At 42.4% G+C, this 20,270-nt stretch overlaps 1 protein-coding gene across 3 annotated transcripts in view; it reads left to right on the forward strand.

The window, feature by feature from the left end:
• The window catches only part of TTC8 (tetratricopeptide repeat domain 8), a 64,202-nt gene extending 60,596 nt beyond the window's left edge, over window positions 1-3,606 (forward strand). For all 3 annotated transcript variants that reach the window (XM_043547828.1, XM_007055927.4, XM_007055926.4), the window contains one exon: window positions 1,304-3,606. In XM_043547828.1, the coding sequence (XP_043403763.1) occupies window positions 1,304-1,420 (117 nt within the window). In that variant the 3' untranslated portion in view covers window positions 1,421-3,606. The remainder of the gene's footprint in view (window positions 1-1,303) is intronic.
• The last annotated feature ends 16,664 nt before the right edge of the window (window positions 3,607-20,270 follow it).

Consider the following 20,270-nt stretch of genomic DNA (forward strand, 5'->3'; position numbering starts at 1 on the left):
AATGAAAAAATGCAAAGCGTCTACCCGTTAGAGTAAACTTGTATGTCTACACTGTAATGCATAGGGATTGGAATTCAAACACCATCCATCAAATTATTTCTTTTGAGAATGAAAGTTTCTATTTTGAAAACCATTAGCTATGTAGTAATTTTAGTAATTCCTTGAATTTACATAAATTTACTGAACTATAGAATTTTCACTTCATTTGTGGTCTGTATAGTTATTTGATCATTTTGTATATTAAGTAGTAAAATAGCATCCGATTATGATTTCTTAACAATGAAAAGAATGTTAAAATTGTTTATGCCATAATTTTACCTGTTACTGGAATATAATATTTTTCAACTTTAATGCCTTTGACTTTTTTGCTTTTTATTAACTTCTGTCATAAGACACACTTCAGTTATTGAACTGGTAATTTATCTTTTGTTCACTTAGTTTGAAAGAAAAATGCAGAAGAGCTATCCTGATCTATACTGAAAATAAGGGTGACAATTGTTAGAGTATGTGTAGGAAACTAGTTTTGAATCAAGTACTGTAGATAAGACGAGCTAACGTGAGAAAACTTTTTCTTAAACCCATGCCCATTATCTATTACAATCTCATTGGTATTAAAAAGAGTAGTATGTACAGGTCTTGAAATGTTTTGCAAGTACAACTTGCTCTTTGCCTCTGCCTTCACCTTGAAGATGGATTCAGATGCAAGTCTATGCTATGTGGGCAGCCCACTAACACTAAAGTGAGAATAACCCACTCATTCTTAAACATACCCTCTCCATTGTAAAGCACAAGATTTAAAGTGTAAAAATGATTTGCCATACTTCCTGATTAAGGACTGTATCCTGGTCTCTACATGTGGCCTATTTATATAGGCTGTGCACAGGGGAACTTTACAGGTGTTAGAGCAGACCAGCTGTGTATGCAGCCTGCTAATGTAACCCCTACACCCAATGTAATACTCTGGTATACAAGTAGCGATAGCCTTTCTAGCCAGGACTCCAGCCCACCTATTCTCAAAACCTCCCTCTGAAGGTCTTTCTGATGAGGTCATCACAGTGCTATGTTCTATGGGTCAGAGGTTACATAGAGGTCTCCTGCAGCACCTTGTCCTTTTCTATCCAAAGGCCCTCACTTGTACTAGAGGTTTTAGGCCTATAATCAAACTTATTTGTTCAGTCTTGAGACCAGTTTACTTGGACACTTGTAGAGGAAGTGTCATGGCATCAAAAAGTGTGCTGCTCAGAGTACATGCAATAAATAGTGCACTGTTTGTGACAAGAGTGTTTGTGTATGTGTCTTGCAGGTTGGAGATCTCCAGAGGAGTTATATAGCAGCTCAGAAGTCAAAGGAAGCATTTCCAGGTCATGTTGATACACAACAGCTCATCAAACAGTTAAAACAGCACTTTGCCATGCTTTGATGCCATATTTCTGTCATGTAAAATAGCTCAAATGATTTTACATCCGAGATACTACAAAATACATTTTACAAAATGATAGCTGAGAATTTAATAGGAACAAACCCTCCTTATTAAAAGGCCTGTGTTTGGTTTGGGTACCAGGGAACATTTAAAAAATTCTGAACTGACTTGTAACAGTACGCAAGACATTTCACTTTTTACATGTGGCTAGAACATACATTGTATTTATTTCTGAGTAAAGAATAAGATATTGCAACTATCTGATAATAGTGTCAGGCAATTCGCCATTTAATATTCAGGAAGCATTTTAAAGGATTTTTTCCTGACGTTTTGGCAAGTTTTTAATGTTCCTCTTTGACAGTGCAGCATTAAGGCAAAAAGGTTTCATGTCTGTCTTTCCAGCATGGCTTTTGATATTGTACATTCTTACTGATTAGTTTGTGTATTAAGTTCTTATGAGTACAGTTTATGAATAAATTCCTTGTTATCTGAAGCAAAAACATTATATATTTTCCTTTATATTCGGGTGATATAAAATAAATTTTGATTTGTTTCCGTTGTTATATTATTCATATTGCTTCCAGTTTTCCTTATACTTACTTTCAAGAAAGAAAGGATTTTGAGAAATCTAGTAGAATTGGCATTAATAGCATAATGTGCATGCTTCTCTCTCACTAACAGAACAAAGTCCAAGGATTAGGTCCATAGTAATATATTAAGAGGACAGATGCTTGAGTGTCAGATTCACAAGGAGGACATAGGTGCCTAATTGCTACTTTAGGGACCTAATCCAACATTTAGGTGCCACTGGCCATCACAAACCTCCTAACCCTGTAGGTGTCCATAGTCCCTAGGCTTTCCACCTAAGTTTCCACTGTTAAAGTCTCCAAAGCACCAAACAGGTTCACAGTAGCCTCAAATCCTGACACCAGCCTGCAACTCAGCATCTAACTCGCACCCAAACCCCAGTAGGATTCTTAGACTAGACATGTCCTCTGCCTGTTGCCCTTGGGCCTGGTCTAGTAGGTATGCTCAGAGCACCTAAACCCACACAAAATGGATGTTTTGAAGCTGATCCACTCTGTCTGCATTGGGTCAGAGAGAAAGAATGACTACAGCCTAGTGATTAGGACACTAACTGGGAGGAGGGAGACCTACATTCTAGTACCTCTGCTCAAATGCATATTTAATTATTTACACACAGTGGGGACCAGTTTCAACAGGAGAGATTTAGAAAGACCTGCCCCAGAATACCCCATAGCCCAGTGAATAGGGCACTCTCCTGGCCGAGGGGAAACCCCCTTCTTCACCTCAGGCAGAGTTGGGAAACTGAACACAGATCTCCCACCTGGCTGAGTATCCTTACCACTGAGCTAAAAATAATGACACCATCTCCTCCTCAGTTTTTCACTGAGAAAGAGCTGACCTGGCTTAGGTGCCTAACTCCAGGAGAGTGTTCACAGCTGTGAATCCAAAGTGGGGATAAGCACCTAATTCCCTTTGCAGGGGGACTTGGAAATGCTGAGGAGAGGGGAGTGGCCTATTGGCTAGCCTAGGCAGCTCTCCACTCAGCAGGCTGGCTTTTGTGAATCCCATTCTTAGGCACCTCTCTCCCGCCATGTATTGTATGGAGAGCTGGGGGGCCTACCTCAGGGTCATGAATTATTTTTGGTGACAGGGCCCCTAAAAGTTAGGCGCTGCTATGCTGAGTGTTGCAGCACCTAGACCCTCTTGCAAATTCCACTCAGTGTTTAACAATGCTACCATAATTAGGGTGGCTAGAATATTTGTTAAAGGTATAATATGATGATCTCTTTTTTCCTCTGCATTTTAAAATAGTTCTGTTTATCTACTTCCCATTTGTGTGCATCTGCCACCATTTTTTTTAAAATCACATGCAAAATTGAAGGATCCTCTACTGCAATAATTCCTGAGGGGGGCCAATTACTGAAAATGTCAGGAACGATTTGGTCGTTTTCATCCCTTTTCCCTTCTGTGTTTACTGTTTTATAGAAGTAAAAGTCTGATAATAGTGACAGGATTCCTCTGACATATTCTACTTCTGTCCTCACGAATGAATTTTTCCCATACAGCTCAATTGGAAGTTTTGATTTAAGAGGGAGAATCTGACCCACAGTATTTCAGTCTCCCAGCTTTTTCAGAAAGATTGATATGGCAAAACCTTAGTTTGTTTAAAAAAGCCTTACAGAGAACACTTCATGAGACCACCCCCTTCCCACCCAAACCTCTCAGTTTGTTTCCATCGCTCAGGCAACAGTACTTCTGAAATAACTGGCAACTCACTACTGCCATGGAACTTAAGCCCACCACACAACCTATTTTGATTCTGGTTGTGATGCTGGAAGCCCAGGTGCCATCTCATGCCTAGGTCCCCATACCTCAATGGGACAATGAAATACATAGCTGGAATCAGTTGGGCTCGCCTGGGTTGTTAAAACAGGTATTAGAATTGTAAGAAACTGTTTGAGTTGTCGCATGCGTTAATCTCATTGATAACCTCTGTATCCCATATTGTAAGGTAATATTTGAATGATTATATTGTAAGCCTTTGACTGTGTAAATCACCAGAAAGTAGAGAGACATGAAGTGGTCCAAAGTGCTGATCTGTAACAAAAGGTGTCACATCCTGCACAACCGGCAAGGTTCATCGAGACCAGATGGACTATTGTGGGACCACAGAAAACAAAAGTTGTTTGTTATTTTGCCCTCCCCACCATGAAGAGGAATCATGCAAGTGGATTCCTCCCATCAGCTGAATTTTCAGCTCAGAGCACAAGGAAGGAGAGGGATAACAACCCCTACCAAGAAGGAACAGTATCTCTCTGCTGCTTGCACTCTGGGAGGTGGGGGGGACAGGTTTACTAGGCATAAACAAGAGATCCCCAGTACTTAGTCTGGGTTTATCCTAAAGAACATATAAGGCTTGCTTATTATAGAAGCTTCTATTACTTTTTGAAACTTAAGATCGTACCTCATTTGTGCATATGTTTTTATCTGCTTTAAACCTTCTAAGTAACTCTCTTGCTTCCTTTTCCAACTTAATAAATCTTTCTATACTTTATTATAGAATTGGCTACAAGTGTTGTCATTGGTGAGCGATCTAAAGTGCAATTCATCGGGGGTAAGTGACTGAGTTTGGGACCAAACATACTTATAGTGACTGCTACATCTGAGTTTATATACTTGAATAATTCTTTAAACAGGTATTATTTACTTAAAATAATATGGCTGAGTCCAATCTGTTCCTTCATTTATTGTGGGGAGATCAAATATGGGCAGTACAATTAAATCTACATGGATGCTAAACTATACACTGTAATTAAAGGCAACGTAAACAGGCTTGTGAATAAAAGTGAACACCAAGTTCTAAACAGGGATTAAAATCTATTAGCTTTCTAATGTGGAGCATTTGGAAGCCACTCCAAATATATCTTGCATACTCCATTCAGGTTTGTTTGCCCAAAAGTCAGTAGCTGTTTGCTTTGCGGCCCTTTGATGTCCCAAAGCAAGGATATTCCAATATTTGCTCATGACTAACACACTACTAATTAGATCGAATGTGGTAATCAGAATGCAGCACCACACTGAAAACAGCAGATGAATGAGCCAGGCTGTTAGTCACAGAGGAACATTTCAATTTTTTAAAAAATCTTAGACAAATTGGCCGGCCCTGGGGCAAAACAACCATCAGTTAATTTAGTATGACGTAACATAACACAATGCATCAGAAACAGTATCTGTCTCTGCAGGAAAATCAAGTAAGGACAGTATGACCTTAATAGTGTAAGCAGCATTTCTGTAACATAGCAATTGTTTTTCCTCTAACCAGTAGCCCCACCAGTATCCAGCCAGCATTATCCAGCTATGCTGGAAGGAGCACAGGAGACACTGGATGTGGTTTAATTAGGCCACAACTTTATTCTTAAATGTCTGGGAGTACCCAGCAGATAAAAGTGTAAAGTGCAGGTAATTCAATAATCATTTCAGTATATACCTGGGGGCTTCCATCAGCCCTCCCCCTTACCCGTCCTTGTCTCCAGCCAACCCACTGCTGGGACCTCACCATCTAAGTTCCCTGTAAGCTGCGCTGCCACGCAACAGGTGCTCAGGGAACCCGCCCGCTCGGCCGGGACTTGCTGCAGCCGGGGAGGGGCACCCCCTTCCCCAAACCAACCCCGTCCCAGACCTGCCATGGCCAGGAAATGGGTGCCCCTCTCCCAGCACCAACCCAGCCCAGCCCTGGACCTGCCGCGGAGAGGGGATGGGTACTCCTCCCCCATCCCCAACCCAGCCCCGGACCTACTGTGGCCGGATGAGGGGCAGCCCTCCCTGCCCCGAGCCCAGCCCCAGACCTGCCACGGCCGGATGAGGGGTGCCCCGGCCCAAACCCCACCCCGGACCTGCCGCGGCCAGGTGATAGGCGCCCCTGCCCGAACCCAGCACCTTGACCTGCCACAGCCAGGGGATGGGCGCCCCTGCCCGAACCCAGCCCCCTGACCTGCCACAGCCAGGGGATGGGTGCCCCTCCCACAGCCCCAATCCCAGAGTTGCCATGGTGGGGAAAGGCACCTATCCCCCTGCCCAGTCCAGGTGCTACTGGAGGGAGTCCTCTCTCCCCACCATAGCCTCAGGGCAGCCTGTGCCCCAAACCTCTCATCCTCTGCCCCACCGCAGAGCCTGCACCCCCTCCCCACCCCAACCTCTGCCCCACCCCTGAGCCCGTCATCCCCAGCCCCACTCCAGAGCCTGCACACCCTTGCACCCCAGCCCTCTGCCCCCTCCCACACTCCGAACCCCTCCGCCCCACTCCTACCACATGAATTTTGTTATGTGCACCAATAAGGTGATGTGTCACACATCACCTCCTTATTGGTGCACATAAAATTAATTCTGCATGCTGGGGAAAAAGTAGAGGGAACGCTGCTTACCATCCCCCCACCCCAAAATTAGGGGCTATAAAGTAGCGGGGACTGGTTTCCTGCCATACCAGTCATAGGAGCCCCAACTTCCCCATCTCTTTTTCCTGTAAAGAATATCACCTTTAAATCCTTAACCAATCCATTTTATCTATATCCCTGCTCTGTGGAGTACCTGCACAGGACATCGGCCCCCTGCAACACTATAGTCTAACTCCCATTTCATGTTTACCCCCAACTAAGCCCCTCCCCCAACTCCCTTGGCCAATCCAGCAGTGAAGGAAAAATTCCTTCCCAGTCCCCCAAGAAAGACACATCTAGCACAATGCCCACAGTGGATCCTGACAAAACCCAGTATTTCACCACTTTTGTGTCTGGGAGGGTGTGTGATGCTCCCCCTGGTCCAGATAAAAGGACTTTTCCCACACCAGCATGGACCTATATAAGCCCCACTCTTTTCCAGTCATCTGGAGGGGGGTGGGGACAGGGGGAGAATGGGTCAGTCTCACGTAGTGGGGAGTTGGCATTCCAGAAAATGGTGCTATTTACAATGATGCCCAAGATATTATTGCTAATGGTATATCGGTAGGTCATGCACACTGAATCCCAGTGTTACCGCAAGATCTCAAGGGAATCTCCATTTAGACACCTGCCACCAAGCCAGATCTGCTCAGGCCATCGTTATACCGCCAACTCATCAATCAGTCTTTACAACAGCCTTCAAGTTGCTAAAGCTAGAAGCTATTTAAAAGCCATGAATGTTTAGGATTATGAATGGGACTAGGGGTATTTTGGGAAGAAGTAATGGAAAACTCTGTAACAATGGTGCAAGTCAAAGTTTTGGCTAAAATTCTGAAAGGTTATGGATAATTTCTTTAGCTACCTTTAAAAGACCACAGCACAATACAGGAGCAATTTGTTGTTTAGGTATAGGTGCAGGATATGGACCCTCCTTACTACCAATGTTTTTTCATATGGTCTTAGATTTTAAGGCCAGAAAGGACATTAGCTCATCCAGTCTGGCCTCCTGCATAATTTCATTCAATTACTCCTGTTTCGAGCCCAACTTATGTTTGGCTAATGCAGCTCTTCTAGAAAGACATCCAGTCTTGATTTGAAGACATCAAGAGTTTGTCCCAGTGGTTAATCGCCCTCCATGTTAAACATTTGTACCTTTCTCCTAATTTGAAGCTATCTGGCTTTAGCTTCCAGCTGCTGGTTCTTGTTATGCTTTTCTTCACGACTTCTCACTATTCTGTTGATGTCCTCCTCAATGTGACTACAAGGCTCATGCATTTCCACTCTTATGCCCAGGTTCACTTTGAGCATGTACTTGAGTTTTATTGACACATCCCATTTTTGTAGGCCTAGCAGGCTCATTTCCTTTGCTCTTTCCCACCCCCTGCCCACACAGGTTTTTTTTTTTTAATCTTCATTTTAAGAGCCCTTTTTCTTTCCCGGGGTTCCCCACTGCAGTAGTATGACTCAGGTCCCTTGTAACTTAGCAGTGGTGTTGCTAAAACTATACTCTCCTTCTGTCTCCTGACTTCTCCTACAGACTCAAGTTTTATATGTTACACACATCTACAACAATCTCCAACTGGCATGACATTTGTAGTAATTGAACCAAATGTCCGGTCTCAATGATGACACACAGGACAAGGTGGGCAGAGCTCAGAAGAACATTGCACTCAAGCTTGAAGAAGAGCCCAATGGCTCAGTGTCCCCTATAGTAAGGAGTATTTGCCCAGGCTGCCAGTGAACTTCTTACCAACATAACCACAGCTGCCACATACGTCCAGTGATCAAGGACAGCATCAGAAGGTCTAAACCCTTGGTTGGAAGCCAGTTCAAAAGAAGCAGCCAGGGCAGCAAAGTGGGGTATCACAGCTTGACATCAGGATGAGGGTGTTGAAAGTCTCCCAAAGGTAAATGGCAGAATTCCCCCCTCATAGTACTTTTAGAACTAGACTGGACAACACACTGCAACGTAAAACACAGGACATGAACCTGCCTTGGCAGGAGTGCTGGACTGGATGATCAAATGAAAGGAAAGGTTGGGCTTTCAACGGGGGTCTGAGCAGCAGGAGAGCTATGCTGTTTGCTAAGCTACTTGACATTTAGTAAACTGTTGGAGTCCTGAATACTTATGATTCCCTGCAGATAACATTTTGTGTATGTTAAACTCTGCATAACAAACGTCTTTGGCCTCTGAACAGTATTTTACTGACAGTTCTGCCCATTAATGAAGGTAACTGAGTGGGTGGCAGATACAGAATGGGAAAGGTCACTCAATTTTGTTTCTATTTATTGTACCAGGAATGGCTTCACCCCCCTCCCACCAACATAACCCTGTGCTTCACAAGAGGCATGAATAAGTCTGAGAAGCCCTGATTTTCATCTGTGGAGTAGTAGAAGTGTTAGTGTCTCTAATCACTAGCCAGTGATTCTTAAATTGTTACTCTTAGAGGGTAATTGAGCTAGTAGTTGCCCGGCTCATAGCTCCCACAGCCCTCAGCTTAGGAGGAGTTGGGCCCTAGGACCACTTACCAATAGATTTGATCTATGGCAGTGTCAAGGTTCCTCCCCCACTCTGAACTCTAGGGTACAGATGTGGGGACCTGCATGAAAAAAACCTCCTAAGCTTATCTTTACCAGCTTAGGTCAAAACTTCCCCAAGGTACAAAATATTCCACCCTTTGTCCTTGGATTGGCCGCTACCACCACCAAACAAATACTGGTTACTGGGGAAGAGCTGTTTGGACACGTCTTTCCCCCCAAAATACTTCCCAAAACCTTGCACCCCACTTCCTGGACAAGGTTTGGGAAAAAGCCTCACCAATTTGCCTAGGTGACTACAGACCCAGACCCTTGGATCTTAAGAACGATGAACAATCCTCCCAACACTTGCACCCCCCCCTTTCCAGGGAAATGTTGGATAAAAAGCCTCACCAATTTGCATAGGTGACCACAGACCCAAACCCTTGGATCTGAGAACAATGAAAAAGCATTCAGTTTTCTTACAAAAAGACTTTTAATAGAAATAGAAGTAAATAGAAATAAAAAAAATAATCCCCCCTGTAAAATCAGGATGGTAAATACTTTACAGGGTAATTAGATTCAAAACATAGAGAACCCCTCTAGGCAAAACCTTAAGTTACAAAAAAGATACACAGACAGAAATAGTTATTCTATTCAGCACAATTCTTTTCTCAGCCATTTAAAGAAATCATAATCTAACGCGTACCTAGCTAGATTACTTACTAAAAGTTCTAAGGCTTCATTCCTGGTCTATCCCCGGCAAAGACAAAATATAGACAGACACACATACCCTTTGTTTCTCTCCCTCCTCCCAGCTTTTGAAAGTATCTTGTCTCCCCATTGGTCATTTTGGTCAGGTGCCAGCGAGGTTACCTTTAGCTTCTTAACCCTTTACAGGTGAGAGGAGATTTCCTCTGGCCAGGAGGGATTTTAAAGGGGTTTACCCTTCCCTTTATATTTATGACAGGCAGTGGCTCTCAACCTTTGCAGACTACTGTACCCCTTTCTGGAGTCTGATTTGTCTTGTGTACCCCCAAGTTTCACCTCACTTAAAAACTACTGGCTTACAAAATCAGACATAAAAATACAAAAGTGACACCGCACACTGTTACTGAAAAATTGCTTACTTTCTCATTTTTACCATATAATTATAAATAAATTGAAATACAAATATTGTACTTACATTTCAATGTGTATATAGAGCAGCATAAACAAGTCATTTTATGAAATTTTAAGTTTGTACTGACTTTGCTAGAGCTTTTTATATAGCCGTTTATAAAACTAGGCAAATATCTAGATGTTACTAGGCAAATATCTAGATGAGTTGATGTACCCCCAGGAAGACCTCTGTGTACCCCAAGGGGTATGGGTACCCCTGGTTGAGAAGCACTGGTCTATGGAACATGTGACTACAATGATAATGCCCAGTTTTCATAGAAAGAAATATCAGGCAAACACACTATGAACTGGTTTCAGAGTGGCAGCCATGTTAGTCTGTATCAGCAAAAAGAACGAGTAGTTGTGGCATCTTAGAGACTAACAAATCTATGAACTGCGTTGCATCACTAGGCATGGAATATGCAATTTTGTCTAGTCTGTTCATCATCTTCCTGTGTTATGCAGTTAGAAAGGGCAAGGCTGTGCTCTAAATAGTTAAGTTTATCAAAATATCAGCATTTATATAGGAGCCCTTTGCATACAAATGTTAAACATAATTATGTGCGAACCACATTAACAGAAAGGTAGCATCAAATCATTGTGGTTATTTACTTATACATGAGACTGTTTACCCACTCATTTGATTCTTTTCATGTTTTATTTGCTTTTTGACAGGTGTATCAATGATTTAGATTACAGTGCCAGAAAGAAACCGCTCCAAGCTACAGGAGAATAAGATGTTGCAAAGACTACACAAAGGGCAATCACATTAAAAGAGCCAGAAACTCAATTGAGATGGTTTCCTACCTGGAAACAATTTCCTCTTATTGTCAGCTAACTCTGTTAAAGATATTCATATCATAAAGTAATTACCAAGACTCTGATTTTTAACCTCTCTAGAGTTTTACATAATTACCAATCCCAGATCATGCCAAGCCTGTATTCTATAATAATACTTAACCCTTTTGTAGTGCATTGCAAACATTAACTAATTAATCCTCACATACTAAGATTCAAGTCATCCACAACAAGTGCCAATAAAACCTTTATCCCCTATACACCATTGTGTATTCTGTATAAAGATACTATAGAAACACTATTATTGGAAAGTGTTACAAAATTTAACTTGTTTTATGATGACTATGTTTTAGTTGTCTTAATTACCCAGAGCCAAATAAACAGGACTCACAAGGGATCATGATCCTTTAAAAATAGCTTATGTGCTTATTTTATAAAATAAATTAAATATAATGAATGCCATGGCTCGTAAGTTTGTTATAGTGGTTCCTTCCAGGACTAGACATTAGTGCCAGGGGTCCCACTGGTAATGATTTAAAGCTTCCCAATGGTGTAAGCCTCCCATTTTGAGCCCTGCAGGGTCACAACATATCAGACTTTAGAGATGTAACATTTTTACTTGTGGAGAAGCTACTATTGGTGCAGGATCGAATTCATTCCATCACAGGGGTTGGGTGGGTGATGGGACAGATTTGGGGGGAGGAAGAAGGAGAAAACGTTTCTCTGCCAGGTTAAAAAGAATTAAGTGGCAGCTAATTGAACAAGCTCAAGGGCTAAAATTTAAAATCAGTCCTTGGAAGACAGATTGATAGGCAGAGGGCATGGAAAGTTGGCAGAGATACACGATAAAGCAATTTACCACATGGCTCTACAGTTCATCACAGGGACATCACCTCCACCTGTATTGCACATATGCATATAGTCTGATCTTCAGATTCTCTGAGTGCACACAAATACCCAGGAATTCCTTCAAGTCAGACCATACAGGACTTGGCCACTAGGGAATGAGTTCTTAAATGCCAGCGCCTCCCTGAGTACTGCATGGGCACAGATATCCACCTACATGGAGCTTATTGCAAGACCTGACCTCTGACTGCCAACTCTTTATGGCAGGAACCAGGTCTCCAAGTGTACCGTGGTTAGCATACTAAGGTTCCATCTTTATCTGGGCCTCTGCGTATTATCACACTATAGATAATAATGACATCATACATCCATACTTATTTCAATGAAGTTCTTAATGTAGCTAGACAAACTCTATCCATATTAATAGAGCCAGCTATTCAAATTTATCCATTTTTTAAAAAAATAGAAATCATGGCACTGTAGCCTGAAAAATATTCAAATTCCTTGCATTATTCAACAATCTTAACATTGCTCATCTGTCTATGTGATTTTATCTGTCTTCTAAAAGGAAAACCTAGATATTTTCAGCTATCCTAGCTCATGCATAGGTTATAAACTGTCTGGATTTTCAATTTACACATAGCTCTGATTAGCTGCCTTTTTTTAAAAAAAGCAAAAAGCAAAATATAGATACCTTTTCCTCTAGATAGTCATTTTAAAAGCTGGAATTGAATCCTGGCAAACACAGGTTCTTGACCTTTTATTTAAAAAAAAAAAAGATGTCCAATGTCTCATGTCATTATCACACGTAACTCCACATCACATCATATTATCATCTCACCAGCCTCTGTTGTGCTGCAACATAACCCCAAATGACACAATGGAAAGTTGACATGCACTGTAAGTAAATTCCTTTCTGACTAAGTACCCATCATCCCTGGATAAATGGAAGGGTGTTTTGGCAGCAAGCATTATTAAACAAAGAATAGTAAGAGACAAACAAACAAACACAGAATTTATGGGTTGAAAACATCATATTATACAGACAGGTTTCAGAGTAGCAGCTATGTTAGTCTGTATTCGCAAAAAGAAAAGGAGTACTTGTGGCACCTTAGAGACTAACCAATTTATTTGAGCATAAGCTTTCGTGAGCTACAGCTCACTTCATCGGATGCATTCAGTGGCATTATACAGAGATAGTCTCCCAGAGACACAGGGGTCTTTTACCTATCAACACTTAAACCCTTCCTGAGATTAGATTTTACTACAATGAAATGCATGCACTTTTACCCCACAAACAGAATGTTTTCCTTTAGGTCTATTAAAGCATCCCTAGGGAATGTAAATACTCTTGGTATAAATAACACTGAGAAGGTGCATGGATTATACATAACTCTCCTCCTTCTATACATTACAGATCCTGGCCTGTTTGCTCTAACCTATTTAAAACGTTACAGTAATTTCTGATAACCAGATGACACCCAAATACCACTGTCAGCAAGTTCAAGTGCTTTTAATAAATACTGTAATGGGTTCTTAACATTTCACCTGAGTCCAGAATTAGCACAACTTAACAGACATGATGATGTGGACTTATGGTGCATATAAACAAACAAAAAAAAAGGACATGGTCCCTAGCCCAAAAACCTAGATTTCCCATTTAGATCATGCTTAGGGGTTAAAAATTGTTTAAAGCTGAGCCATTAATTAACACTGCTCTTTTCCCCAGGCAATTGTTCTGCTCCACCCCTAACCTTTCTTCCCCAACCTGTTTTTTGCATTTACTTCTCCAGCCCATGAAGCCCAGCATGGTGACAAGTATACCTTCAGTAAAGGAGCTCTAAACATGGCATCCTAGAGAACCCATCAACACTTCTGACTCAGCCCAGGGGATTCTTACTATATCTTGGGGCTAAACGTGCTGCTCCAGCATTGCTCTCAGCCCTTACTGACTAGAGAGCAAACAGCGTAACAGGTGAACTCACATCAGGGCCGGCTCCAGGCACCAGCTTTCCAAGCAGCTGCTTGGGGTGGCACTCCGTGTCCCGCGGCAGCAATTCAGCGGCGGCTCCGCCACTGTTGCGGCAGCAGCAATTCGGCAGCGACTGTTTGGGGCGGCAAAGTTGGTAGAGCCGCCCCTGACTCACATCCACCACTTTGCCATGCTACTAGGCTGGCCCCAAAACAGATCACTTCATTAAAAGTTTCTTACTAGTAGCCTGAACTCTGTATACCACCTCTCTCATTTCTCTTTGTTAGGCTTGTGCAGTTAAAGATCTTTTTGATAGAACCACTGTTGTTCAAGAAGAGTTTGGGGCGCTGCTTTATGACTCTTACCTTGGGGTGGTCTGAATTAGAAGAATTTTGTGCTGTATAATTGGGCATGATTCTCTAAGGCTTGATAAGGCTGTTTGCTGCCTCTCTCTCATGGGATGCACTTGGGAGGCCCAGGTATTCCCAGTGATACAGATGGGCTTTTGAAAATGAGCTGAGGGCCTTTGTTCATGGACTCAAATAGGTAACGGGCTATATTGAAAGCATGCTAGCACCTGACAATTAAACTGAAACAAGTTTTCATACTCCAGAGTAACACTTGTAAAAAGAAGAGTAGAAGATTTTCCTAAACGCGGGCTGACAATAGAAATGGATTTGGTCCAATGTTTTGACTGTGAGGTTTCCAGAAAAAACATCAGTGCAGTATAGATTTGATCTGAGCGCTATAAGATATGAGCAAACAACAATACTTAAAAACAGGTTATTGCCCTTCTTTCATCCCATCTTTTTCTGGGTCTTTAGACCCCAGTTTTGCCATCCTCACTCAGTTTGTGGTGCTTCCCTATGCTAGTAGTCTCATTAGCTATATGTTCTGTTTTCAGGCTGTAGTTAATGTGTGAACCCTGCAGCATCGCCCTACAGCTATGTCTGCTGTCTCTGTAGGTTCTGTCCAGGGAAATACATTCAATCAGGCAAGCTTCAATTCCATCAACTCATAGTATGATCATGTACTACCAACTGATCAGGCTTGTCAGACAGTCACCAATAATTCCTGAAGACATTCAGGCTTTCCATTTATTTGGAAGGAAAAATGGAACAATCGTTTTTGGTTGACCTCATTAGGTGAAGACTTTGACCGTGCCCAGTGCATGGACTGGATGAGAGACTAAGTTTTATTTAATCAATCACACTAGCTAGGAAGGGGAATCAGGGCCGGCTCTAGGTTTTTTGCCGCCCCAAGCAAATTTGCCACCCTAAACTCACGTGGGGCTGGGGCTTGCACGTGGCGCTGGAAGCGGAGGGAGTGATGTCACCCCCTTCCCCCCCCACCCCCAGCCATGCAGAGAAGCCCCGATATAAGGGGTGGCACAAGGCTGCGCAGCCCCGGCTCCCCGGCAGGACTCGCCCTCTCCTCCCCAGGTAGCGGCTGGGCCTTGGCAGCTCAACATCCCGGTGCTGGGGCTTCCCCTTCCAGCTGCGGCCAGGGGTGCGGCGCCCTCGCCCCGTCTAAGTGGTGCAGCTCCGAGAGCGCAGCAGCCCCGAAAAAAACGGATGGCGGGAATGCTGCTCCTGGAAACGTGCCACCCCAAACACGTGCTTGCTCTGCTGGTGCCTAGAGCCGGTCCTGAGGGGAATAACAGGACTGTCACCCCAAGCATTTCACAATCTGACAACCTGCCCTCTTATATGGTGTTCAGATTCTATACTCTGGAAGTTTGGAGTGGACTTTATAAAACTGGACATGAGCATTTATCGCGACTGTCCACTGCTCTCTTCTCTAGAATCTATTAGATGGTTTCTAAAATGTAGGGCAGAAATATAGATGCTTGCAGAATTACTTTCTCATAACTAGTGGATCTCCGCACTCTGAACTTTGCACATAAGAACTTGCAACATTAGACTGTCTGATACATGAATTTACAAATGAGTCAGAGAGCCCCGTTTGTTTTCACATGAACCAACACTATTGCATGAATCATGCAGATAAGCTGCAGACAATGACGTGGGGTGCCAAATGCAGTGTTTGGAAAAACAGTACAGCTCTCTGATGCAGAGGTGCTGGAGGGTGAAGACAATAAATATTATCAGCAATGACTTGGGGGAAAACATGAAGGAAAGGACTATATTAGAAAACAAGATTTAATTGGCTGAGCATCACATATGGAATGAAAGGCTCATAGATGCCATGTAGATAACCACATTAGGCATCATTTCCATGAGCAGATAAACAGGGATTTTGAAAGTATTAAAAGGTAAACCGTGGCTCTGTCAGTTTCTGTCAAGGTTACAGCTGCTCTGTATTTTAACGTGCTGTGCATGGCTGTATTTTAAAAGAAAGGAAAAGAGAAATAACTCAGAGGAGCCCATTTATTAAACTTTACTCTGCAACCCAGTGTGATGTTGCTGTGATAAGAAGGATTGTCTCAATTAGACATTAATTTAACCTGATCAGGGTGGGTAGAGCGCTCTCTCGCTTGCTCGCGCTCTGGATGAGAAGTGACTGGAAGAGAAAAGGAATATTCCAGAAAGCAGTGAGTGGAAGGAAAGAGCAGAGACTGAGTGGGAGTTTTGGTAGATCATTTAGTGGGGAAGGGAAGGTGCTTGCCTGCACAGGGATTTAGTGCGCAGCAAGCCAGCATGTGAAATCTAGAGTGCTCCCGCAAGCCGTAAGCTAACTGTCCATGTGGACCCTGGCAGAACTTTTAGTGCACAGTAGCAGGGTCCATACAGCCAGCTAATGGGCAGCCCACTATTGCAGTGTAGATTCACAGCCTGGCTTTCTGCACACTGAGTCTCTGTGTAGACAAGCCCTGAGGGTACGTCTACACAGGGATTAAAAAAAAAAAAAAAAACTGTGGCTGGCTCAGGTCAGCTGACTCAGGTTCATATAACTCTTCCTATGGTACATTTAAATAGCGAGCCCTCAGTCATAGCGTATCTTGCCCTGAAAAGAGGTTCAGTGCTGCCGAACAAGATCCTCCCGGAAACAAACATGGTGGTTTGCTGAGGAATACTATATGCAGCACATCTAAAATACACAACGCCTCACTGGCATTCTTTCACTGGGACCGTTATGTTCTTTCATATGCCAGTATCCAGAGTTCCGTGAGCACCTCTACCATTATATGCATAATTAGTTACTTATTATCATTAATAATCCCACTGCCCTGGATAAGACAATATCCCCCTTTACAAGAGGCCTTATGGGGGATATGTTCTCAGACTCCTAATACTCGAGGCAACTTCTATGCATCCACCCTTGCCAGACACAGATCACTAGGACGGGTTAAGTAAACTTTGACAAAATGAAAAGGCAGACTTTTTGCATAAAGTGGAACAAAGATTGGTTCTGCCCTTTTCTTTAACAACAATGCCTGGCACTTACTGTATACAGTGTTTTTAAATGCAAGATGTCAATGTGCTTTTCAAAGATTAGTAACTAATACAAGTATCATTTCCATTTTAAAGATGCAGAAACTGAGGCAAGTGACTGTTACATAACAAATCAGTGGTAGAGCTGGGAGTAGAAACCAGGTCTCCTGACTCAAAGACCTATACCCTGTCAGCTGCAAAATGCATTCTCCTCTCTTAACACAGAAGTGAGGAACAATTCCCAGCATGCAAAGCTTCACCTTTCCAGGGCAAATTTCCTGGGATACACTTTATTTATAGTGATTTGAGAGAAAATATTTTAAAAGTTTAATTGTTTCAACTATTTTTAAAAAATTGCTTTTTTGAACATCACACAATAATGGAATATTACACATGCAGTTGAATTTGGCTCATCTACCAGTATAATGGATAAATGAAAGTTGGGAGAAAGAAACACCTGCCAATTGCAAAACCAAGCAGCCCAGTAGAAATGAGGACAAGCCATGTTCACCTGAGTTAATACAGTTTACACTTGTTCAACATGCTATTCCCTGAAATACAGTATCATGGAGCAATTGCTACAACTCAGTTTACAGAAGTGGAAATAATTCAGACTGCACACTTGATTTAAGATCTGATAAGATACACTTTGTTGTCTTGTATAGTATTGATGTTATTGTCAATGTACCAGCAAATGTCATTGCTTTTTATGTAATGTACCAAATTGAAAAAAATCTATTAGTCTGGTGCTTGTGTATTTGCTCAGCTCACCAGTGGTTGATCTGCTTTACCTGGACACCTTGTCTTTGTGGATTAAGATATTTCCATCCATGATCTTCAGTGGGAATTTAGAGAGGTGATCTGCAAACTCAGTGGCTCCATGTTCTTTTTTCACTATGTAAATCAGCATTGATTTTTTTGTGTGCACGCAACATTAATGCTGCCAGGTACTTGGCAACAGAATGAGATCCCAGATTATGGAGGACATTAGAAGCGACAGTGAGTGCTACCTTGGTGAATGAAGATTATTAATCCTGTAGCAGATTCCAGGTTTCACGCTGAAAGGCTTGGACATCAGTGATGTGCTATGAATGGTATGTATTAAACAGGTTGTGTGCAAAGTGATTTGTGGCGATAGTCTTGGGTTAGTACTCCCTGATTTCATTCTGCTTTTTCCTGCGTAGATGCTATTTTTCAGTCATGCCAACATAAAGCACAGTGAAATGGTGTGGGTGACATCACTATTATTTTCAGGTTTAGGTTTTTGCTTGCTTGCATGTTGTAGGGCTTTTTCATGTTGCTTTGCCCCATACAATTGTATGCCGTTAATTCAGTCTATCCACATGCTTCCCTGTGGTCCTGACTATGGTTTTTTAAATGTCCATTTGTATGTACTACAGGATTAGAGTTGTTTTGACAAGTCTCTACACCTTTTTTGGGCCCCAATCCAGCAAATAATTATACCTCTGCTTAACTTTACATATGTGACTAATCCTACTGACACTGAATTCAGTGTGATCAATATGTGCCTGGAATTAAGCATGCGTGAAATCTTGCTGCCATTGACATCAATAAGGCAAAGATTTCACCCTATGTATGTAAGAATTTGCAGAATCAGGGCTTTAATCTACTCCTGTAGACATTAATAACTGAAGACATTAAGAAAGAACTTCCAAAAACATGGTGGGCTTCCCCAGCATTCTAGCCACATGAGGGCTGTGACTTTGGATTCTGAGCTCAGTCCTCAGCTCCCACATCTAGTAGGGGCTGGAAAGTAACTCCATTATTCATGAGTGGCTCTCTTCTAGGTAACCCATAAGGAGAGTTGGTGGGTTCCTAAAGAAGACATATAGCACTGCTTGGTCAGACCATAGATTGTGATGACGTGGGGTCTTGGATTGCAAATATATGGAAGACAATGGAGGCAATCCAAGAGGGCTGAAGAGAGTCTAGTCTAATGTTCTAGAAGGAGATTGTAAGTCAGGACTATGGGGGGGGGCGGGTCTAGTTCCAGCTATACCTACGACACTGTGTGACCTTTATCATATCACTTAGCCTCCTGGTGCCACAGTTTTCCCATCTGTAAAAACAGCATAATTTACCTACTGCCCCTGCGGTGTCATGAATTATGCTGTTTCCTAACCATTTCTGAAAGCCATATGTGGTGCTAATACACCACACTATATGGTGCACCTTTACTCTGAATAGCATCTTTCATATGATCTGTATCTCAAAATTATTTACAATGTAAACAACACAGCTCCAGAGTCAGTAATAAATACTAATAAAGAGAATGAGAAAGGATGGAACATAGCTAAGGGTGAACAGATAAGCATTTTGATGAGATTTGGAAATGAGATGGAAAGCTGGCTATTACAGGGTTCAAAAAAGAACTAGATAGCCATTGATGGACCTATCCTCCATGAACCTATTAGCCAGGATGGACAAGGATGGTGTCCCTAGTCTCTGTTTGCCAGAAGCTGGGAATGGGCAGCAGGGGATGGATCACTTTATGATAATCTGGTCATTCCCTCCGGGGCACCTGGCATCGGCCACTGTTGGAAAACAGGATACTGGGCTAGATGGACCTTTGGTCTGACCCTGTATGGCCGTTCTTATGTAAGTTGATGAGGCACAGAGATACATCAAAGGAGAAGGCACTTGCATTACAAAAGGCAAGACTGGGTGTCATCTTTGAAAATGCTTTGTAACTCCTGTGTAGAAGAATATGGCATGCTTCTAAACTTTCAAAAAGAGTTTTGACAGCGTGACCCCAGTGGGAGACATGTGACTAAAACCCTGTGTTCCAGATTAAAGATTTGGGGGAGAATGTTGTGTAGACGATAAGAGAAGAAAAACGCACTTATAGAGCAGAAGGAAGCACTGGTGAATGTTAACAAGTCAGCTTCATGTTTTGAGTTAGGGGAAAACAGGGACACTCTACTGTATTAAGTTAAACTGAAAAACATTTGTCTCACTCCCACCTTGACATTAGTGAAGACTTCTGGGTATCATATGTCACCCGTTACACTAAGGTGTCAGACCCAAGACATTTTTACATAGTATATATCCTTCACCTCCCACACAAAAGGACTCCAGCAATGCTTCTATTTTTCTGTTTCCTGTTTGCCTTCCTCCAAAGCAGGGATTAGCCACACAGTTCAGCCAAGGTTGCACTGTATTACTACACTGAGCTAAATAGC

Source organism: Chelonia mydas, chromosome 6, assembly GCF_015237465.2.
Source record: "Chelonia mydas isolate rCheMyd1 chromosome 6, rCheMyd1.pri.v2, whole genome shotgun sequence".
Taxonomy (NCBI): Eukaryota; Metazoa; Chordata; order Testudines; family Cheloniidae; genus Chelonia; species Chelonia mydas.